Genomic DNA, 23,914 nt, shown 5'->3' on the forward strand with positions numbered 1-23,914 from the left:
AATATTCCTAAGGTCCTATTTATTGTCCTGTAGAAAATGACAGTCTGAAGATCAATAGTATATACAATGTTACCTTTAAGTAGAGTTGCTAACATGGAACTCAATGCATACAATATTAAAACAAAGGTATCCCTGTTTTAAGATTCTGATCACAGAGCAGATTCTGAAACAAAGACTCCAACAACTGACAAGTCAAATTAGTGACAGGTTAATAAAAAACACCTAAGGCTGAATACCCTAAGCGGAGTCAAACACAAAATCTGCAGAGCATTCACCATATAACCACTTCCAATTATTCATATGGAACCATGGCCTTCAAATGAGAATATTCTGATGCCAAGATGAAGAGGATTTCCACTTTTTTCTTCTTCTAATTTTGAAGCTGCTTCCCTGGACTTTCTAAGTTTTTGCTGTCCTCAGAGGATTCTTGTTTGGCCATTGTTGTATCACTGGTTCCAGAAGCCTCCAGTAGCCTGTCATCACCATCATAGATAATGTCTTCTGGATTTGGAGGTGGAGGGCAGAATTCTTCACCTGGAAAGATCTCCTGAAAAAGTGTTTCGGCTTGCTTGACTGCATGCTCATTTCCCAGGCCACAGTCAGGCCCAGAGCAGACATAAACACTGGAAGGTAAGCCATCATAGGAGCCTCTGCTGACTCCTGAGGAATCTCTCATGTTAAAATAAAGAGCCCACAAGAGTCTTGGTTTTGTAGGCCCTTCCTGTTCCATTTCTGTTTCAGCATAAGGAGTGAATAATTTCTGCGTCACTGGTTCTAGGTCTTCTCGTGCCGTTTTTGAAGATGGACAGGTTAGCTGTACCAGATACGTGTCTTCCATGCATGTCATAGTTGAAGAACATAATTCTGTGACCTGGACAGAACAAGTCTGTGCTTCCACTGGAGGCACTATCAAAATGGAAATCTGCTGATCTGAATTTGTCTTTAGTAGAGACTGATCTGTGATGAGCACTGCTCTTGAGATCTGCTTATACTGCACATTTGAGCATGTTTCCTGAGAAAGGTAACTATCCTCCATGATAAAATACTTAGCATTTATTCTTTGACCAAAGTGATCTATAATGGCTTGACATCTTCCAGATTCTTTGTCAACTACAAGACATTGTACTTTATGATGAAGACAGTAGATTCCACCAAAAACTGCACACATTCTGCAGAAACACTGGGGGATTTCACCTTGGCCATACACAGGAAATAAAAAGGGAGTGTTGCTGAACCATCCAAGACACCGAAAAAATTTTTTGTTGCTTTAAGACCATCTAATGTAGTGCATGAGATTTCTGATGTCATTGCAATTGAATGTAGCACAAAATGTTGGAGGTTAGGGGTTAGGTTTTTAGTTTTCAAGTACTCTGAAAATGAACATTGTTTGAAATCTTGGTATTCATCAGGATGCTGCTCATAGTCTAGACAGAATGTAAGAAATTTCATTAGCATCCTCTTTTCAACCATGGTGAGTTTTTTGCTATTAAAGACATCTGCTCTAGAACAAGGAACCTGTTCCACCTTCCCTTCCTGAAATGCAACAATCCTGGTGACATTTTTAAATTCAGCATAACGACTAACATTGGATTTTATTAAAAGATCAATTAAGGATCCTTGAGAATATAGCAGCCTTGACACCAAATCAATATTAAATCTCCTCTCTTCTTTAATTATTTGAGAATAAGTAGTCCTATTTCTTTTTTGTTGGTCAGTATTGTCTTCTTTAGGGTTGTTTTTATCTTCATCGCCATCTGAAACTGTGTATGCAGTTTTGTCTCCACAATACTTTTCTTTCTCCAGTGATTCTTCTATATCAGTTACTTCAAGTGAAATCTGTTTCATTTTTTTGAGTGTGTTTTGCAGACATTTCATAGTGAGCAAAGTCTGATGAGTGCCTTCCTTTGGGGAAGGCTGCAGAATTCAGAGGTTCTGTGAGGATACTAGATGCCGCTGAGGAAGGATTTTTTGGCACAGCACCAATGTCTTCAACACAGTCCTCCATATCTTGACTGGCGTAACAAAAAACTTCTGTATGTTGGAAGCTTTTATCCTTCTTGCAAAGAGGGATGGCTTCTTCTGTTTCATGGATTGAGTCTTGCCATGTAGCAATACTTTCTTCCCCAATGTCAGTTTTGTTGATACTCATTCAGCCAGGATAGTAATCCGGAAAAGCTGAAACTAGCCCAGTTTCCTCCACAATAACTTCTTGAATCAATATGCAGAACCCTCTGACCACTTCTTGCACATGCAGCTGCAAGGATAGACTCTGGCAAACCTGTCCCTATTACAACCACATCAAACTCTGTGGGGAGACTGTCCGCCATCCTAGGAGGAAACCGTCTGCTGACAACTACTGATGGAGGAAATGCATATGAATATAGGCTGAGGGCTCAGCTGAGATGTGATCATGCTGAAATAAAATCTCTGCTTGTGATGTTCCAGCTCATCTCAGAAGCACTGAAGCTGCAGGTCCTAGCTGTTTAATGGTTACCCTTTTAAAGTATTTTTTTTTTAAGTCAGCAGCAGAAAAACATGATAAAGTACATTTATTCACATCTGAGAATACTAAAATGGATGTGTAGTTTTCATTTCTGCATTTCACCTCAGCAGTAAATGTCAAAATGCATCATATATGCATTTGTGACTGGAACTCATCTCTGAAAGAAAAAAATTCAAGGAAAAAAAAAAGAATACTGTGGTGGAATGAGAAGGCCATGCTAAGGTGGCCACTGGCAAGCGAGTGTCAGTTACTCAGAAATGGCTTTGAAACCCACCTGGCAACGGAGCCTGCCTGGCAACAGGCTGTGATTGGTTGGGGCATAGACCGCCCCTTGACCAGATTGGCTGGTTTTGGCTATATAAGATGTAGTTCCAACTGTAATAAACGAGTCTGCGGGCTGCTCGCCTCAAGCCTGCTTTCACCCGACTCCCAGGGTCTGTGTGGTGACTCTGTGCCTCTTGCCCCCACCACGCTGCTCCTCTCAGAAATGAATCCACTGCAACATTGTTGAGAAATCAACAGCAGCAGAATAAAATTGAAAACAATCTAAAAGTAATTTCATGCAACAGCAATTACACCATTGGAGCCTGACTTCTTACTTGGATATAAACTTCTACTAAAGCAAGTCATTAAATTCTTTCTCATGTTTTTTAGTCCCTTGAAAATGAACAATGAAGGCCGGTGCCATCGCTCACTTGGCTAATCCTCTGCCTGCAGCACCAGCACCCCATGTTCTAGTCCCAGTTGGGGTAGTGGATTCTGTCCTGGTTGCTCCCCTTCCAGTCCAGCTCTCTGCTGTGGCCCGGGAAGGCAGTGGAGGATGGCCCAAGTGCTTGGGCCCTGCACCCACATGGGATACCAGGAGGAAGCACCTGTCTTCGGATTGGTGCAGCACACCGGCCGCAGCAGCCATTTGGGGGGTGAACCAATGGAAAGGAAGACCTTTCTCTCTGTCTCTCACTGTCTAACTCTGCCTGTCAAAAAAAAAAAAAAAAAAAAAAAAGAAAGAAAAAGAAAATGAACAATGGAGATATAACCCCTCAAATCAAGCAATATAATATAAAGAATGGTCATAATGTTTTACAATAAAGAATAATTAAAATAATACAATTTCATAGCTTTTAGAAAATATTTGAATAAAACTATACACAGCTGTAAGCTCTTGACTAAAAGAAATGTGTGTCTCCTCTTTATTTATGGGAACAGACAATATACTGTGCACAACATCATGATTAGGAATATTTCTGTGACCAGGATAGTTTGTGAGTGATTCCAGAACAGCCAAATAGAAGACCTTTCCATACCCCAACTACCCTTAGGATTTTTTTTTTTTTTTTTTTTTTTTTTTTACAGGCAGAGTGGACAGTGAGAGAGAGAGACAGAGAGAAAGGTCTTCCTTTGCCGTTGGTTCACCCTCCAATGGCCGCCGCGGCCAGAAGGCTGTGGCCGGCGCACCGCACTGATCCGATGGCAGGAGCCAGGTACTTCTCCTGGTCTCCCATGGGGTGCAGGGCCCAAGCACCTGGGCCATCCTCCACTGCACTCCCTGGCCACAGCAGAGGGCTGGCCTGGAAGAGGGGCAACCGGGACAGAATCCGGCACCCTGACTGGGACTAGAATCCGGTGTGCTGGCGCCGCAAAGCGGAGGATTAGCCTAGTGAGCCACGGCACCAGCCTACCCTTAGGATTTCATGGTAGCAGTTAACAAGTCAGATTATTACAAAAAGATTATTGATTCAGTTAATGACTAGCATTTGAAAACATTTAGGTGTGTACAAGAAAAGGCATACTGATAGGGAAAATATCTAAAAAATGTTAATCTCCATATGCATGTATGTTTTGTAAGTGTAAAGTATCAAGAAAGTTGGTTCCTGGCTTAGTATATCAAGCATCTTAATATAAGTAACACTTCTAACATTTGAACAGGGTAGTGTTTGCATTTTGCCAGACTGCCTCTGCCATCTCTAAATCTCTGTATCCCAAGAAAAAGGTCTTAAGTATCTCCTGCCAAGATGACCCATGTTGTTTGCTATACTTACTTTTCAAAGGGTAGTGAACAAAGGCATAATGCTGGCTAAGTGCCACATGCAGAAAAAAAGGTGTATGTGATTCCAGGGTGTAGCCAGAGGGAGAACAATGAAGAAACTGAAGGGCATACCCACCTGGAAGTCTTTAAGCTAAAGCACTACACACACCACATTGCTAACCTTTCTATCATTCATCAATGCAGAGTATCAGTGAGGGTTCTCTGACCTGATTTTTGCTGTCACCAAATCTACTGAAATCTAGATTAATACAAGCTGCATCTTGCTGATGCTAAAATGACTAATTACTCTGAATACTGATAAAATAAGTCATTCAATGGGAACTTATATCAAATTGACTAGGTCACTAACCTCACTGCTCAGTTTAAATGAAAATGATAATCTTCATAGTCCTGTCTAATGAGGACCTCTGACTAAAAGATAATTTTCAGCATTCCCTGAGAAGCCATGATCTGAGCACAAAATAAGCCAGTTGCCTGGTCTGCTCATGTATTTTTTTTTATTTTATTTTTTTTTTGATTGAATGAAAAATATTTCTGAATCTTTGCATATCAATTCATTGATGAATTACATAAGGAAAATATAAGAGCTTTGAACAGTTCCTGCCTTTTAGGCTTTTGCTATATTGGGGACCATAAACCCTGCTAACTAAACAAGAAAAGAAGGTACAAGATCATGTGTAGACCTGTCCCTGAGGTCTACAGAAAGAGGGAGTACTGTGAGTGTTCACTGACCACCAATGAGAGTAGAAAATACACAGGGCTGTTTAATAGATGTTTGGAAAAGTCTCAGATGGAGGATTTTTATTGAACATCAAAAAATTTAGTCTCATTAAAAAATGAATGGAAAGAGAGATGAAGATCAGAATTCGGCACTGGCAGGTTTTAAAACCAAATACATTGGAATCCCCACCTCTTATTTACCCCTCTTACCTTTCTGTTTAATTTCTCAGTCTTCAGTCTAGCAGCAAATGCAAATCCTGACTGAACCCCCAAGTAAGATACCATATGTGAAGTGATTAACATGGTGATTAACGTGGTGCCTGCCATAAATGTTAGAACTATTACTTTGTATTCTTTGTATCATGTAGGAAATCATAGAGTCAGAATGTCAGAGCTATGACACCATCAAATATAACTCAGTATGATCTAGAGGGAATAAGCTTTCTATTTACCATTTGATTTCTGAGGACAGTTAGAAACTCAGCAAAGATGTTTTATTTGTATTTATCTATTGAGATATGTCTATTGATTTTCTGAATGTCAGGGAAGCACCAGAGGGTCTTTAAAAGACCAACTTAAATCCGAATGTTTCCATTTTGATCAAGGATTGTAGCCAAGGTCATTCTGTATAGAGATGGTGTTTTAGCAGAAACAGTGATTATACTATGCTCAATAGTTCCATCAAAAACTCTCCTAGATAACGACAAGAGTAAAATATGCCCATGTTCCTCCCTTGTCCCCTTATTAATGAATTAGAGTACAGAGAAGCTCAATAGAAGTGACAGAGGAGGCTCAAGAGCATCACGGGATTATCTTTAAAAAAGGCCTCTAACATCTCTCAAAACTATGTTTCTATCCCAGGACCACACCCAGGGCAGGATGCCACCTTCTACCAGATTTGTACTACATGTAGTTAATTGGTCTGCTCATGTAAATACGTTAGTGTGTCTGAATTACTTCTTCCGCCTTCCTCAGCAGGGTGTGAAGATGGAGATAGAACCTATGATGTTACCTGAAGAAGTACGACCATCTTCTTGGCTTAGAAGGGGACAGAGCTGAGGGTGGGATAAAGTGGTCACAACCACTAACATTAGGCACTCTCTAGCCTACAGATATCAAAAGTCTTATCAAAATACAAAGGAAGTGGATGGCCTTAAAGAACAGGGAGCTCAAGTACCCCATAACAGAGAAAACCAATGCTGTAGAGATTAACTCATTCTTATGTCAATGATCTTCCCATTAAAGAGGGCAGCCTCTCCAAAAGCCTCTGCAGCATTTCTTTTATTTCTGCCACACCTGCAGTACTCCACAGCTAGTTGCTTGGTTGGTTGGTTCTTGCTCAGAGATAACCGGGGAAGTGAAGCACCTTTCCTTTCTTCATCCTTAACCCTAATCTAGAAGCACAATCCTTGGAATTTACTCCAGGCAAAGAAATTTTTTATCTTTGCTACGAACAAGTTGAGCTCCACAAAAACCTCATTACTGACCTGTCTTAAATAAGACTCTGATCCTCTTAGCCAGGATTTTTAACCCCTAATTTAAAATCAGAGGACAAAGTGAAAGCACTAGCTAAATGCCCCCAAGAAACAGAGCAGCCTTTAGGTGAAATACCATGTGCTAGCTTCTAGCAGTCTTAGAAAATCATTTCTGATTGGGATGGGGCCCCAGCAAGGATGGCAAGGGAGAAGAGACAGGAGGGTGGGGTCTGCAGAGGAAAGGGATGAGGAGGGTGGGTGGCAATGCTTATTAAAAACTCAATACAGTCTTGCTTTCAAACTCCCAGGCACAGATATATAATTTCCCACCACAGAAAACGTGCTTCATAGAAACAAGAACTTTCATGTCTATGAAAAAAACAACTGTTATCCTCCAAAAGGAGCATCCCCCATACTTTAGACACAGGCTTAAAACATGTTCCTTAAAGCGTGGCCATGCCTAAAAAGTTGCCTGGTATTTTTTAATGAAAATAAAAAGTATAATCACACAGCCATCTACATTACTGCCTACATACAGTGACAGCTATCTCCCCATGTTTCAAATCTTTGTACAAATGAAATACTCAGACTCATGCTCACTGGAGAGGAAAAGAAAATATTGGAATAAATGTAATCATGGTATCTATGAGATTTCCTTCTAAAAGCGAAAATTAAATCATTATGAATATTTGAGTCTTAAAGGCTTGGCGGTTGATGAATAAGAAAACTATTTTCGATAATGCTACCAAGACTTTGTGCTCTAAAACCCGCCAAGACAAAAGTCATAAATTACGAATGGATTTCACGATCAAAACCCGAAATACTAATACCTGATATTCTTTCAAATCTTTGTACAAATGAAACACCTGGAGCACACACACAAAAATAATTTCTTTCCCAAGGTTACAAAATCATATCTTCAGGCCGGCGCTGTGGCTCACTTGGCTAATCCTCTGGCTGCCGCGCCGGCACCCCAGGTTCTAGTCCCGCGGCAGGGGCACCGAGGCCGAGCCGAACCCGGCGGCGGGGCAAGGCGAGGCGCGGGAAGCAGCGACTCACCGAAGAGGCTGCTGCTAAACCCGTCCCACACGCAGCCCACGGTGTCCCACACCCAGCCGTTCCTCAGGCAGGACACGAAGGTAAAGGTGACTCCGAAGACGGACACCAGCAGGTCGCTGAGGCTGATGTTGACCAGGAAGAGATGCGTGGGAGTGCGCAGCCGCTGGAACTTGTAGTAGAGGACCAGCACCAGCAGGTTGTTGCCGACGCCCAGCAGCCCGATGGAGCCGAGCAGCAGCGCCAAGCGCTCGTAGGTGCTCGGACTGAAGAGTGGCGCGGGGCTCAGCGTACCCGCCGGCCCCGGCCCCTCAGCGCCCGCGGCCCCGCCGCCCTCCCAGTAGCCCAGTTCGCCGCTGCGGTTCCCCGAGTACATGGCCCGGGGCCGGCTCGCTCGGCGGGCGGGCGGGCGGAGGCGCTGGAGCGGGCGGCGCGCTCCGCACTGGGTGGGGCTTCAGCCCAGCCGCTCGCTGTGGCTACCGCACTGGAAGCGGCGTCCGCGCCGCGCGCCGGCACCGCCCTCCCCCGCCCCTTCCGCTCAGCTCAGCCCGTAGCCACGCCCCCAGGCGCGCGCGCGCTCGCAGCGCTGTCCCGCTCCGCGCGTCCCCTCCGTCCCTGCGCTACCGTGCGTTGGCGCGCGTGGACTGGCGAAGGGGCGAACCCGGAAGACAGGACCGCAGGGAGAAGACACCCTCGGGGCGCGTCACCCCGTTCCCCTCAGCTCGAAAGCGTCGTGTCCTTTCACCCGTTCAGAGTATTCATGAGCGCCTGGGTCAGCCCTGAGCTTGGGAGAGGGTCGGAGGAGGCTCTGCCGCCCTAGGTTTCTTTCTCAGGGGGCTGTACTAACCCACCACTGGTGTGCAAGGCCCACCCCGCCTCACACACTTATGTGGAAAAAAAGAAAACACGACAGTGAAAAGCGTGGGATACAGCACCCGCCAAATGGCCTGACAAACAGGACAACTGAGGAAGAAAACTGGGAGAGTGATTAGAGGGGAAAATGACCCACCTCCCCGACAGCTGCAGGATGCGAACTGTTCAAGAAATTATAAGAGAATGTGTCGCAGTGGCCAGGCGAAGGAAGCCTGGCACCTCTGAAAGTTTCAGGATAAGCAAGGAACTGGCATTAGAGTGGAATGGAGGTTGAGCCCCTGCCTGGACACCAAGACCGGCAGATTCCTCCTTTCTGCCCTGGTCTGAGTGGCGGTAGATCTGTCCTGTTCTCATGGCCTGCGGAAGCCCTTCACCGGCAGTGACTACCGGGGCTGTGCGTCAACCTGAATCTAGCAGGTATGAAATCGGTCAAGACCCCCTAAAATTTATACAAAAATGTGGTCCCTTAGAGTTCCCCAGAAGCACCATCTGAGATGCCACATATGCTACCGGAATTTGGGGTGCCATATAATTTCACCATATGCTTATTAATAAAGCCCCACTATTATATGCCTGAGAGGGTTCTTGCCTAATATTTAGAGAATTCTAAATACTGGCACAGATAAACGAGGCAGCATGGTACATTTTAAGCCTTTATTTATTGACAAAGATGCATAGGAGAGTGAGAGCTTTATTGAGAGAGGTAAATCTGGGTTTATACTGAGCACCAGGAACCAGCCACGTGGAAAAGCATCTAGGCCAGGAAGCCTGGAGGCGCAGGGCTACAGCAAGCCCCATCCTGGCAAGAGGCCAGGGAAGAAGAGAAGGGCAGGACACACCGTGTCCCAGGCTTTTAACCCACTTCCAAAGGGGAGTGGTTAATTAACTGATTGGCTGGTGGGCACCCAGGTGTGGCCAGGTAGGGGCATGAAATCACACGGGGCATGGCGAAGGTATCAGGCAGGGCATGAGGTCACACAGGCATGGGGAAGGTGTGGTCTTCCAGCTCACAAACCTAATCGATTTTAACCTATATGCCTGCCTACTTCAGGTATAGGGCAGTAGGTGCTATATTTAGAACACACATTTTCAGCTAGGCCTTTGCCCCAGTAGCGATGAAAATATAGTACAAGTCAAATATAGATTGTGAACGTGATCACATTCTGCAAGGGCTGCTTTTGTCTTTGTCATTGCATGGTCCATACCAAGGCCTCACAGGAGGATAGCAATCCTGAGTCACACTGCAGGCTGTCCTGGGCACCTGTGACTGGCACAGAGTGGAAGCTAAAGTAGTTGCTCTCCATGAGGGTGTTTACACCTCCCACCTCTGTTCAAAAGATCAATAAAGTGTGACTGGTGTTTTAATGAACCCCCTTTCCACATTCCCAGGGGACAGATGGGCTAGTCAGTCAATTCTTCATCCTGTGCATTGGGCAACAGCTGAAGGGCAACATGCTATGCCTGCAAAATGTTGATTTTCTTTTGAGATTTCTAATATGGACTTGCTACCTATGATACTGTCTAGCCTGCCCATATATATATATATATATATATATATATATATATCTTTTAGATTTATGCAACCATTTCACAAGTTCTATATGTCTAAGGTCCACTGTATTTTCAGCATAGTGCCTAGACTATAGTAAATTCTGAATAAATATTTTCTGAAGGAATGAATAAGGGACTCACTATATTTCTTTCTAGAGTATTCATTTCATCTTTGGTGCTGAGTCCCTGCCCTCATAACGCTCACATTCTGGTGGTGTTAGCTGGACAGACAATAATCAAATGAGTACATACAAAGGGTATCAGATGCTGATAAGTTCCACAAAGAAACAGAAGGCAGTAAGGACTGTACTGAGTATTGCAGGCACAGCATACATGTATGGAGAGGACTGCATTTAGCACACCTTGAAGGAACAAGGAAGCCTGCGTGTTTGGGGCAGAATGAGAATTAGGAAGTGAGGTCAGAGATGTGCTTGAGTGGGGATTAGCCGGGCCATGCAGGGTCTAGGCCATTTTCATAAAAGGACTTTGGCTTGTCCTCTATCACAGTGAAGCCTATGCAAGGGCAAAAACAGAACTGAAGGAAAAGGAGTAAGAGGCTCTTGGCAAATATTAAGAATTTTGATCCAGTTATTTTTACAATACTATGAACTGTAAAAGATATTTATTCAATGGCAGAAATAGGCAATGATACCACATACATGATTTCCTTTTTTAATAGTGAAGTATGTTTCAATTCAGTTTCAGAATTTTACAGTGATAGGATAATGGCAAAATACGACAAGTAGAAAAGCCAGTGAAGTACTGGCATGAGGAACACCATGCAGACCAATGGAATAGAACAGACAGTCATTATATAAGCCCTCACATTTGGTTAATTGATTTTCAACAAGCATGCCAAGACCATTCAGTGCAGATAGGACAGGCTTTCCACAAATGCTGGGAAACTGTATATCCATATAACAAAGCATGAAGTTGGATCCTCAAAATACATGACAGACCTAAATGCAGGAACTAAAAGTATAAGATCATAAATTATATGAGCACAGACAACAAGAGAAAATATATAGACTTGATCAAAATTAAAACATGCTGTGCCTCAAAGAACACTTTCAAAAAAGTGAAAAGATAACCTACAAAATGGGAGGAATATTTGCAAATCTTTTACCTTATAAAGGCCTAGTATCCAGAATATATAAAGAACTCCTACTCAACAACAACAAAAATCTCCATAACCTAATTCAAAAGTGGGCAAAAGATTTGAGCAGACAGTTCCCCAAAGATACGCAAATGGTCAGTAAGCACTTGAGGGACCAGCATTGTGATCCAGCAAGTTAAGATACCTCTTGTGGGGCTGGCATACCATGTCAGGGTCCAGTTCCTGTCCCAGCTCATCTACTTCTGATCTATTTTCCTGCTAATGTGCCTTGGAAGAGAGCAGATGGTGGCTTAATGCTTGGGACCCTGAAACTCATGTGAGACCTGGCTGTGGTTCCTGGCTCCTACTTTAGCCTGGCCCAACCCTGGCTATTGCAGCCATTTGAGGAATGAATCCGGAGATGGAAGATTTTTCTACATCTCTCCCCACCTCTCTCTCTCTCTCTCTGCTGTTCTTGCCATTCACAAAAATAAATCTTTTTAAAAAAATAAGCACCTGAAAAGAAGTTCAACATCATCAGTCAGCAGGGACAGTGAAAATCAAAACCAAAAGAAATACTGTTTCATACCTACTAGAATGGCCATGAGGAAAACAAATGGCACAAAAAATAAGTGTGGACAAACACGTGAAGAAATTTAAACACTGGGAAACTGCCAATAGGAATGTAAAACGGTACAGCTACTGGGGAAAACAGTTTAATGGTTCTGGAAAATGTTAAACGTAATTAACATATGATCCAGCAATTTCAATCCCAACTACATACCCCAAAGAAGTGAACATAGGGACCTAGACTGTATACCAATGTTCATAGCAGCATTGTTCACAATAATTGAAAGGTGGAGATAACTCAAATGCCCATCAACAAGTGAATGGTATATGTACATGATGAACTATTTTTAGCAGCAGCAAGGAATTAAATTCTGGAACATGTTATAGCATGGATGAACTTTGAAAACATTAGCCTAAGTGAAATAAATGACATAAAAAACAAATATTTTATGATTCCACTTATAAGTGATATGTAGAGTAGCCAAATTTATAGAGATGGGAAGTAGGATGATGGTTACCAGAGGCTGGAGGAAGAGGCAATGAGGAGTTAGTGCTTAATGGGTACAGAGTTTCTGCTAGGATGATGAAAAAGTCCTGGAAATGGATAGTAGTGATAGTTGCACAACATTGTGTATGTCTTAATGCCTCTGAATTGTGCACTTAAAAGTGATTCAAATGGTAAATTTTGTTACAGATGTGTTACCACAATTTAAAAAAAAAAAAAAAAAACAAGAAAAGGAAGGAGTGGAGGAGAAAGCATGTGGAAATTGTGTTTGTGCCTCACCCTCTCAGAGTAGAGGGAAACTAATGTGATCACTTAGCAAGTTAGACTCAGTATAGTACAAGCAAAAAGTAAGTTTGCTTTCTCCCACTACTCATTTCAGATGTCTTTTTTTTAATTTATTTTTTTTGACAGTCTGAGCTAGACAGTGAGAGAGAGACAGAGAGAAAGGTCTTACTTTTTCTGTTGGTTCACCCCCCAAATGGCTGTTATGGCTGGCGCACTGTGCTGATCCGAAGCCAGGAACCAGGTGTTGCCTCCTTGTCTCCCATGCAGGTTCAGGGCCCAAGCACTTGGGTCATCCTCCACTGCCTTCCTGGGCCACAGCAGAGAGCTGGACTGGAAGAGGAGCAACCAGGGCAGAATCTGGCGCCCCAACTGGGACTAGAATCCCAGGTGCTGGCGCCGCAGGCAGAGGATTAGCCAAGTGAGCCAAAGTGCCAGCCTCAGATGTCTTTTTTCTATTTGCTCTTTCCTGTCCTTTGATTAAACGTTGACAAGTTCCAAATATTTTCTGATCACTATCAGTTAAGTTTAGAATGTTGTCATATGAAATGTTAAAACCCATGTAAAACTCATTTGTCCACCCTCCAAAATAGGATCTGCTCAGGCCTAGAGAATTTCTGTGGGATGCAAGTGGGGAAGACAAGTTACTTCTCCCATTTCCTTGATCCACTACTTGCTAACGCTGCTATTTCTCCTCCAGATTTGCAAGGAAAAATCCTTCCCTGATTGGTAAAGTTGTCCTCTGATGTTTGTGCTTTCTGATTGTATTGAATTTAATTGTTGTTTGTTTCTTTTATGGTGATTTGTGCATTCCTTAGAAAACCTGTGTTCCCTGAAACCTTTCTTGCATGCCTCCCTAGATAGGGTTAATGACTTCATCAACTGGCTCTTTGGGGCTCCCTTTCAGACCCTGCTTAGGGCTGCTAACAACAGGGCTAACCTTCTTCCATCGAAGTATTAACCAGGGCTGACCCTACTTACAAGATCAGATGAGATCAGGGGCATTTAGGGGGGTATGGCCATAGACAGAGGAAGTCTTCTCAGCAGTACCCTTCCCAAAATGATGCAGTATGTCTCTTTTACACAGTCCAGTATGTGACCCACTAGAAATTCCTTGCTCCACCAAATTCAGCAAGTGGTCTTCTGTAGACAGCTGGCCAGCCTCATTCTTTCCCCCTCAGTGTCCTTGGGTAGAAAAAGCAGAGAGAAGTCATGGTTCCTCCACTACTCTGAGAACTCTAAGGAAGAACTGATCCAAAGTCTTCCCAAGTGCCTGATGAATTCCTTGCTTTCTCTTAAGCAGTTTGGAGGTGAGAATAGGCCAAACTATGCAGAGCAGGCTTCCAGTTCCTCCTGTGAGTGCTACCCAGCACTGCCCTTTAAGGTAGGGGAATTCTTCAAGTCTTTTGTATTGTAGGGCCACTCCCAAAGCAGAAAGAGGGTCATTGTAATAACAAAAGTCTTCAAAAAGTCCACAGAAAAATGCATATTCTGATGCGTATTCTGGAAAAAAATACAAAATACAAAAAAAATACAAAATACAAATACAAATTTCATTTTTTTTGCAAATGAAGTTTATGATTTAATTCCATTTTTTTCCATAAATTTTTTGAAGTATCCTCATATCCTTCTACATTGGAGCAGAAAATCATTATCATTTCTATGTTTCAAGAAAGTCCTTTGCAAAGCTTAAGGGAATAAATAATGTAGGTGGGTATTATCTGACATTGTTGTTTGGAATAATTGGTAACCCTTAGCCTTCCGTGTCCTCCATGTGTCAGTGGGGAGGAAATATCAACCTTTACTCAATCAAGTAATCTTCTTTCTAGGACTAGGACGACATCCTTCCCTGGCCTCTCCACCCTTGGTCCCTGGTGACAAGCAGAAGAGCCCTTCCAGAAAATCCTTCCAAACATAGCTGCACCTTTTCTTGCCTTAGGAAATGTAATTCGGTGAATGTAATTGAACTGAAAAGAGAAAAGACAGTCTAACATGTCTTCTGTTCTGAATGGCAATTCTCCTTGTGCAAACAACACAAGGTGGGTGAGTTGTAGGGATCAGCTTAATGTGTAAACAGTGTACTTGTCCACACTTCCTCTCCCTGCCACTCTTCCTCAAATATATACATTTGTTTTGAAAGTGAAATCTCATTTGTACTTTGCTATTAAAAATACAGTTTAGGTGACCAAGGGGTTAAGAAAGAGTGGATATTCAGTTACTTAAAGAAACTGGTTAGTGAATTTATGGCTAATTTAAATATATATATGCATATGTGTGTGTGTGTGTGTGTGTGTGTATAATGGGGCCCACCTTGTGGTACAGCTGGTTAAGCCACTGTTTGTTATACTGGCATCACATAACAGATGATCTCTTGAACTAGGCTCAAGTCCCAGATGATCCACTGTGGGGAGCAACTCGGACTAGACTAAGTTACTGGAATTAAGACTTATTCTATGCATCTGCTCTCCCACAATATGGCGCTGGGAGAGGAGGAAACAGCTTCTACACAGCTGCCTCCAGTTCAGCCAATAAACTGTAGGACTTGCTCCTGATTGGAGGAGAGCAGCGTACTCGGCGTGTGGGCAGCCGAGTTAGGATTGGCGGAGGAGGACTATAAAGGAGGAGAGAGACGGCATGCACCAGGAACATCTAAGGGGAACATCTGAAGGAACACCTGTGCAGCCCCCGAGAGAGCCGGCCGGCGGTGTGCCGCTCCCCTGCGGAAGTGGGGAAAGTGGCCAGGGGGAACCGCCCTTCCACGGAGGTGGAAGGGACAGTAGCCAACCCGGGAAGGACCAGCAGCAAACCCGGGGAGGGCCGAGCAGACAAAAGAACAGCGCAGGGTCCTGGGTCGTTCCTCCACGAAGACGGGGAGCGACATAATGGTGCCGTGACTCGGATATGAAGCCTAGGCAAGGTTTAGTGTTGCTCCTCCACGAAGAGGGGGAGCGACATACTGGTGCCGTGACTCGGATAGGAAACCTAAGAGGGAAGAAACGGGAAGAAGTGGGAAAATACCGGAGCGAGAGACTAGCAAAGAGCCTAGGTGCCGGAAGAAGCTATTGAAAGCCTAGGCATAGACTCGGATATGGACTGTGGGAAAGAAGTTAGGATTGAAAGCGAAAGTGAAAGCTTTCATAGACTCGGATGCGGACTATGGCGGGGAAGCTAGGAGATTGAAAGCGAAAGTGAAACCTGGAGGAGGCTTGGACTCGGATATGGACTGTGGGAAAGAAATTAGGATTTAAAGTGAAAGCAAGAAGAAACTTAGACTTAGATACGGACTGCAGGTTGAAAGTGAAAGTGAAACCTAGAAGAAACTTAGACTCGGATACGGACTGTGGGGAGAAGCCAGGAGAAATGAGGGAGGAATATTGTTGGAAGAAAACTTAGGGAAACATACCGGGTAGAGAAAAATGTTAGGGAGGATGAAGCCGCGAGTGCAGGCCGAGGCGGAAACGTAAGCCACCTTGGAATTCTTCAAGTCACCCCGGGGAGCAAGAGGCGAAGATCTGGAACCAGAGACGTGGGCCGCCAGGTTGGAATTCGCCAGGTTAGTCCGGGGAACTTGGATTGAATACTAGTGGCGGAGACGTAAGCTACGCTGTGTGACTCGCGGAAGCCGCTGCGTGCAGAGAGAGCACGGGGCGTGAATAGATAAGGAACGCGGGGCAGGCGCGAGGCCGTGGTGCAGGCGCGAAGTGCGTGGAGACCGTGGAGCGTGCGCGCGAAGCCGAGCCGCGCAGAGCCGGGAGCCCGCCGGCGGGGCGAGGCACCGGGAAGCCGCAGAGCGCAGAGCCGTGAAGCTGCCGCTGGGCGAGGTGCCGAGAAGCAGCCTCGGGGCGGGCGCTGGGAAGCCGCAGGGATAAGAGAAACAGAAGTTTAGAAGTAAAATGAGAGAAATAGGAATGCTGGAAGACAGAAGTAAAATGGGAGAAATAGGAATGCCCGGAGATAGAGAAATAGAGAAATAGAAAGGCCTCCCCACAATACTGCAATGAGAAGGCTTGGATTCGGTCTGCCTGATTAGTGAGGCGATGAGCACCTGCGGGCGGCTAGCAGCTTATGCGCCGCAGGTCACCGAAGACAGGCACGTTATCAACACCAATAAGTCACCCCACAACATGGCAATGAGAGAGCTTGGATTCGGTCTGCCTGATTAGGGCGGTAAGCACCAACAGGCGGCTCGACCAGAGTATGAGCTGCAGGTCACCGAAGATAGGCACGAATCAACACCAATAAGCCTCCCCACAATATGGCAATGAGAAGGCTTGGATTCGGTTTGCCTGATAGGGCTTGTAAGCACCTGCAGGCAGTTCTGGCAGAGCATGCGCTGCAGGGCACCGAACTCAGGCACGCATCAGCGCCTAAAAACCTCCTCACAATATGGCGAAGAGAGGACCCGGATTCGGTTTGCCTGATTGATAGGACTTGTAAGAACCTGCGGGCAACTCTAGCAAGTAGAGCAGAGTGTGTGCCGCGGGACACCGAAGACAGTCGCGTATCAACGCCAAAAAATAAAAAGAAAGGGGGATCTGTGGGGAGCAACTCGGACTAGACTAAGTTACTGGAATTAAGACTTATTCTATGCATCTGCTCTCCCACAATATGGCGCTGGGAGAGGAGAAAACAGCTTCTACACAGCTGCCTCCAGTTCAGCCAATAAACTGTAGGACTTGCTCCTGATTGGAGGAGAGCAGCGTACTCGGCGTGTGGGCAGCCGAGTTAGGATTGGCGGAGGAGGACTATAAAGGAGGAGAGAGACGGCATGCACCAGGAACATCTAAGGGGAACATCTGAAGGAACACCTGTGCAGCCCCCGAGAGAGCCGGCCGGCGGTGTGCCGCTCCCCTGCGGAAGTGGGGAAAGTGGCCAGGGGGAACCGCCCTTCCACGGAGGTGGAAGGGACAGTAGCCAACCCGGGAAGGACCAGCAGCAAACCCGGGGAGGGCCGAGCAGACAAAAGAACAGCGCAGGGTCCTGGGTCGTTCCTCCACGAAGACGGGGAGCGACATGATGGTGCCGTGACTCGGATGTGAAGCCTAGGCAGGGTCTTGTGTCGTTCCTCCATGAAGAGGGGGAGCGACATAATGGTGCCGTGACTCGGATATGAAGCCTAGGCAAGGTTTAGTGTTGCTCCTCCACGAAGAGGGGGAGCGACAATCCACTATCTGGTACAGCTCCTTGCTATTGTGCCTAGGAAAGCAATAGAAGATGGCCAAGCACTTGGGTTACTGACATCCTTGTGGAACACCAGGATGAAGTTCCTGGTTTCAGCCTGACCCAGCTCTTGCCATTGTAGCCATTTGGGTAGTGTGGTAGTGTATCAGTCTCTCTCCCCCTCTCATGTCTCCCTCTGTCACTCTTTCAAATAAAAAAAATCACATTTATATCTCATATAGATATATGTATAAATGTATATATCTATATCTATACCAACAACACACACAATAGTGATAGTTTGGTACACTGGGGACAAACAGAACATCTATATTTCCTGAGGGGGGGAAATTAAAAAAAAATTTTTTAATGAAGGATCAGGAGTTAGCATAGCTTATTGTCAGCCACAAAAACTAATCAAATAGAACCCAAGACTAGGCAAAAGGACAATAATATATCTTAAAGATATTGAAGGAAAACATTTTCCAAACTATGATTCTACTCAAATATTGAACAAATACAGAAAAAGATCAGGATATTTTCAGACCTGCAACCATCAAACATTTATTTCCCAGGCACTGTTTCTGGGTGTGAGCCACCAAAATGAGGGAATGGACCATGGTAAAGAAGGTCATAGCATATAGTCTTGAAGTGAAGGCAATTCCCAAAATGAAGGCAAAGGGAGATGGTTTCAGTAAGACTGTATGAATATGACTCAAGACAGACATGTGGATGGATGTTGTTACCACGATGCCTTCTGCTTACGTATCTTTTTATCTTAAAAAATGCCTGAGTGAGGCTGGCCCAGATTTTTAGCAGGACTTTGTCATCCAAGGCCATATATTTTTGAAGCTCTCACTCATCTCTCTGTGCCCTGCCACATGCATCAGCTGAGAATATGCATTTTATTCCAGAGGAATTTTTTATTGACTTATCCTTAGAATTTGAGTTGGCCATATTGGACATTCATGGTAACATATTGGCCCAACAGGATTTCTACCTGGTGACCGATAGCTGACTTACTTTTTTTTTTTTTTTTTGACAGGCAGAGTGGACAGTGAGAGAGAGAGAGACAGAGAGAAAGGTCTTCCTTTGCTGTTGGTTCACCCTCCAATGGCTGGCGCGGCCGGTGCGCTGCGACCAGCGCACCACACTGATCCGATGGCAGGAGCCAGGTACTTCTCCTGGTCTCCCATGGGGTGCAGGGCCCAAGGACTTGGGCCATCCTCCACTGCACTCCCTGGCCACAGCAGAGAGCTGGACTGGAAGAGGGGCAACTGGGACAGAATCCGGCACCCCAACCGGGACTAGAATCTGGTGTGCCGGTGCCGCAGGCGGAGGATTAGCCTAGTGAGCCGCGGCACCGGCTCCGATAGCTAACTTACATGATGAACTAGCTGAGGACCCAACCATGAGCCTTGTGTTATAGTCTAGCCTGCTGACATCCACATATGGGCTTGCATACTATTCATTGAACCTAAAGCCAGAGTAGCTCAGAGAAACCATGCCACCTATTTTCTTCCTAGAGTCTTTCTCTGACAGCCAGTGTGTTTCCTTGTCACCATTCACAACCATTTATATGTAACAAGTAATTAACAAAAATAAAATATTTGAGAAAAATGATGGAAAAGATGAAAGAAAAATTATTCTTATGAGGTATATTAGAAACATAAGGACAAGTTTATTAAAATTTAAATAATGTGCATGGTTCTACTGAAACTGTGAAATTATCAAAGTATGTGACCTGAGTTTAGAAGGCAATTTTCTGAAATTAATATTTGTTAAAGATTTGCTTATTTTTATTTGAAGGGTAGAGTTACAAAGAGGCAGAGGCAAAGAGAGAAAGAGGCAGAGAGAGAGAGAAGTCGGTCTTCCATCCACTGGTTCACTCCCCAAATGGCTGCAATGGCCAGAGCTGGGCCAATCTAGAGCCAGGAGCCAGAAGTTCTTCCAGGTCTCCCATGTGGGTGCAGGGGCCCAAAGACTTGGACCATCTTACTACCGCTTTCTCAGGCCAGAGCAGAGAGCTAGATCAGAAGTGGAGCAGCTGGGACTCAAACCGGTGCCCATATGGGATGCCAGCACTGCAGGTGGTGGCTTTACCTGCTACACCTCAGTACCAGCCCCCAAATTAATATTTTTAAGACTTTGAGAACACAGGTAATTTCTTTTGTTCTTTAAATTTGCAGCCATTGGGGGCAGTGTTGTGTATTAAACCACAGCTTGCAACACCAACATCCCATATCAAGAGCGTCAGTTCAAATTCCAGCTAATCTACTTCTGACCCAGCCATCCTGCTAGTGTGCTTCAGAAGGCAGCAGGAGATGGCCCAATTGCCTGGGCCCGTGGCATCCATTTGGGATCCCAGGATGGAGTTCCTTGACTCCTGGCTTCAGCCTGGCGCAGACCTGACTTTTGTGGCCATTTGGGGAGTGAATCAGGGAATAGAGAATCTCTCTCTCTCTCTTTCCAGTAAATAAATCTTTAAAAATTTTTGTGGATGTGTAAGTTTTGCAATTGAGAAAATATAAGTAAAAATGCATCCTACAGCTTTATAAATGGCCATAATAGCTACGAATTACTCCAGAATGCATTTTTAAGATGTTTCCAAAAGATGTTATGATAACATGTGCTTATACCTACCCCCCATTCTCTTTTTCTGTCTTTAAATGCTTATTTATTTATGTCTACTTGAAAGGCAGGACAAGAAAGAGAGAGAAAGGGATGGTGAGAGACCTGGTTCACTCCTCAAATGCCCTCAACATGCAAGGCTGGGTCAAGCCAAAGCCAGGAGCCAGGAACTCTATCTGGGTCTCCTTGTGAGTGGCAGGGACCAAGCACTTGAGACATTGCCTGTGACAACCCAGGATGCATTTTCAGGAAGTTGAATTGGAAGCAGCAAAGCCAGGACTCTAACTGGCACTCCAAAATGGGATATAGGCATCCTAAGCAGAGGCTTAACCAGTGCAACTCAATGCCTACCTCCTCTTACCCTTTCTTTACCTCACCATTCCACCAATATCTTTCCTCAAGGTATCTATAATCATTCCAATTGTTAATTTTCAAGTCCTCACTTATGTAGACTATCAGCAGCAGTATTTGGCATAGTTGACTGCTCCTTCTGCTACTTTAATGCTAATCTGTAAACTTTTCAGAATGTAGCTCCAAAATACAATATCTCGTTAATACCAATTTTATAATATGAATGCTTGTATCCCCCTACGGATTCATATTTTGAAACCTAACTCCCAAGATGATGGTATTAAGTGATGGAACCTTTGGAAAGTAATTAGGTCATGAGGGTTCTACCTCATGAATGGGATTAGTGTCCTTACAGTAGAAGCTTAGAAGCTTGAGGGATACTCTTTTTTTTTTAAGATTTATTTACTTATTTGAAAGGCAGAGTTACAGAGAGGCAGAAGCAGAGAGAGAGAGAGAGAGAGAGAGAGAGAGGTCTTTCAGATATCTGCTGGTTCACTCCCCAGATGGCCGCAATGGCCAGAGCTGCACTGATCCAAATCCAGGAGCCATGAACTTCTTCTGAGTCTCCCACCCTGTGCAGGGACCCAAGCACTTGGGCCACCTTCTACTGCTTTCCCAGGTCATAGCAGAGAGCCGGATTGGAAGTGGAGTAGCCAGGATATGAACTGATACCCATGTGGGATGCCAGCACTGCAGGTGGCGGCTTTACCTGATACACCACAGTGCCAGTCTCTGGGGGATACTCTTTACCCCTCCCCCAATGTGAGGACACTTGAAGACACCATCTACTAGGAATGAGCCCTCACCAGATGCTGAATCTGCTACAGCCTTGATGTTGGACTTCTCAGCCTCCAGAACTAGAGAAGGTATTTTGTTCACTGCTTTATCCTTAGTGCCTAAAACAACTCCTAGCATGAAGTTGGTGTTCAATAAAGATTTGTAGAATGGGTGGGTGAACAAAAGAATGCATGCATTAGAATTGGGAACGGTGGTCTTTCAGATGTCCACATCGCTTTGGGTTTCTGCCCAGGTGTCTTCCTATTGATGTGAAGGAATTCACCTTTCCTGAGCCCCCCCCAACATACACAGTTTTATGTTCTTTCTTCAGAATGTTTGCAACCTTTGGATATATTAGTTGCTTTTTCATTTGTTTGTCTTCTCCATTAAGATTATAAGTTCAGATATCAATGCACAGTACTTTGTAATGATTCAAAGGAAAAAGAGAAGGAAAATGGGGTTAGGAGATTTTCTTTCTATAAAATGTTAAATGGGGAGTTGCTTTCTAACTCCATAGCTTGCCAGAGGTAGGTGTAAAGGAGACAGTAGTGGGACAGGAAGTGCCTACTTGCCATCTATTTCACCTCCCCATGCCAGGCCTTACAGGATGTTTTAAAAGACGGACTACCATGGAGTAGAAATTTTATCTGGGCTGGCATCGTGGCACAATGGGTTAAGCCACTGCTTGTGATACCAGCAACCCATATGAGTAGCTGGTTTGGATTCTGGCTGTTCTACTTCCAAACCAATTCTCTGCTAGTGTGCCAGGCAAGGCAGTGGAAGATGGCCCAAGTGCTTGAGACCCTGCCACCCACATAGGAGACCTAGATGGAATGCCTGGCTCCTGGCTTTGACCTTGTCCATCCCCCATCATTGTGGTCATTTGGGGAATGAACCAGCACAAGGAAGATCTCTCTCACTCCTTCTCTCTAACTCTGCCTTTCAAAAAAAAAAAAGAACCCTTTTTTATTGAAAAAAGAAACTTTATCCACCTAACCTAAACCACAAAAAGTTAACTTACTGTTGATAAAGCCCATCAGAAGTTGAAGATTAGAAAATGTGAGTCAACAGCAATTGGACTAAATGGGACCAGAGATTGCAATTAGAGAGATACAGAAAGACTTCTTGTTCAGCCAACACCTTCAATTGCAAAACTTTCCCTACAACCAGGAACTACTCCTTCTTTATCCTTTGCTCTATTATTTTAACTGAAGGACAATGCATAAAGAGCATTTGTATTCTCTATGACCTTTAAAAATGTCTTCATTTATGCTTGAAATGTCAGGTGCTAAAAAACATGTGTTTTTTTTTAAAGATTTATTTCTTTGAAAGTCAGAGTTACACAGAGAGAGGAGAGAGAGAGAGAGAGAGAGAAAGAGAGAGAGGTCTTCCATCCAATGGTTCACTCCCCAATTGCCCACAACAGCCAGAGCTGTGCTAATCCAAAGCCGGGGCAAGGACCTTCTTCCAGGTCTCCAATGTGGGTGCAGGAGCCCAAGGACTTGGGCCATCTTCTACTGCTTTCCCAGGCCATAGCAGAGAGCTTAATTGGAAGTGGAGCAGCCAGGTCTTGAACTGGCGCCCATGTGCCAGTGCTTCAGGCCAGGGCTTTAACCTGATGCGCCACAGCGCCAACCCCAAACATGTTCATTTTTGGAAGTTAGTTTGCACATCCAGTACAGCTATAAGAATGGGTGTGAGCTCTACTCTGTAGAATCTTGAGGGGCAAAAATGCTTGAGGTGGCCAGCACAGAGGCTCATTAGGCTAATCCTCCACCTGCGGTGCCGGCACCCCAGGTTCTAGTCCTGGTTGGGTTGCCGGATTCTGTCCTGGTTGCTCCTCTTCCAGTCCAGCTCTCTGCTGTGGCCCAGGAGTGCAGTGGAGGATGGCCCAAGTGCTTGGGCCCTGCACCCACATGGGAGACTGGGAGAAGCACCTGGCTCCTGGCTTCAGATCAGTGCAGTGCACCGGCCACAGTGCGCCGGCCGCAGTGGCCATTGTGGGGGTGAACCAATGGGAAAAAAAGGAATACCTTTCTCTCTGTCTCTCTCTCTTACTGTCTACTCTGCTTGTCAAAAAAAAAAAAAAAAAAAAGCTTGAGGTGAGAAAAGATATGGGAGGGAGAAAGTAGTGCTCAGTTTCCCATCTTGGTCTTTATTCACCCCTCACCCTTGTTGAGAAATGCACACATAAGCAATCTGTGGGGAAACCTCAGTCTCCTTCTTGTGAACAAAAGTCAGCTGTTACAGAGCCATTATGATGCAATGAGGACCACTAGGATTCTTCCTGCTGTCTCTGCCTTTATGACATGTGTTA

General features: G+C 44.7%; 2 protein-coding genes across 3 annotated transcripts; one reads left to right on the forward strand and one right to left on the reverse strand.

The window, feature by feature from the left end:
- Window positions 1–239: 239 nt before the first annotated feature.
- On the reverse strand, window positions 240–2,389 carry LOC149122621 (rab proteins geranylgeranyltransferase component A 2-like). Its single transcript, XM_089311653.1, is given in 4 exon segments — window positions 240–1,251; window positions 1,254–1,837; window positions 1,839–2,138; window positions 2,140–2,389. Coding segments are annotated over 4 exon segments (1,953 nt in total). The 5' UTR covers window positions 2,328–2,389; the 3' UTR covers window positions 240–370.
- Window positions 2,390–5,056: 2,667 nt separating this feature from the next.
- On the forward strand, window positions 5,057–14,820 carry LOC149122622 (uncharacterized). Of its 2 annotated transcripts, XM_089311655.1 has the most exons (3): window positions 5,057–9,091; window positions 12,949–13,109; window positions 14,508–14,820. In XM_089311655.1, the coding sequence occupies exon 1, from the start codon at window positions 7,947–7,949 to the stop codon at window positions 8,619–8,621; it is 675 nt and encodes a 224-aa protein (XP_089167781.1). In that variant the 5' UTR covers window positions 5,057–7,946; the 3' UTR covers window positions 8,622–9,091; window positions 12,949–13,109; window positions 14,508–14,820. The 2 variants fall into 2 exon arrangements, with proteins under 2 accessions (XP_089167781.1, XP_089167782.1); XM_089311656.1 differs by lacking the exon at window positions 12,949–13,109.
- The last annotated feature ends 9,094 nt before the right edge of the window (window positions 14,821–23,914 follow it).

This window comes from Oryctolagus cuniculus, chromosome 13 (genome assembly GCF_051225735.1).
Source record: "Oryctolagus cuniculus isolate XC-2025 breed Fujian yellow rabbit chromosome 13, ASM5122573v1, whole genome shotgun sequence".
NCBI classification, from domain to species: domain Eukaryota; kingdom Metazoa; phylum Chordata; class Mammalia; order Lagomorpha; family Leporidae; genus Oryctolagus; species Oryctolagus cuniculus.

What these genes read in the sequence shown, in the direction of transcription:
- LOC149122622 (XM_089311655.1), top strand. Translation starts at nt 7,947, where the DNA reads ATGCGTGGGAGTGCGCAGCCGCTGGAACTTGTAGTAGAGGACCAGCAC.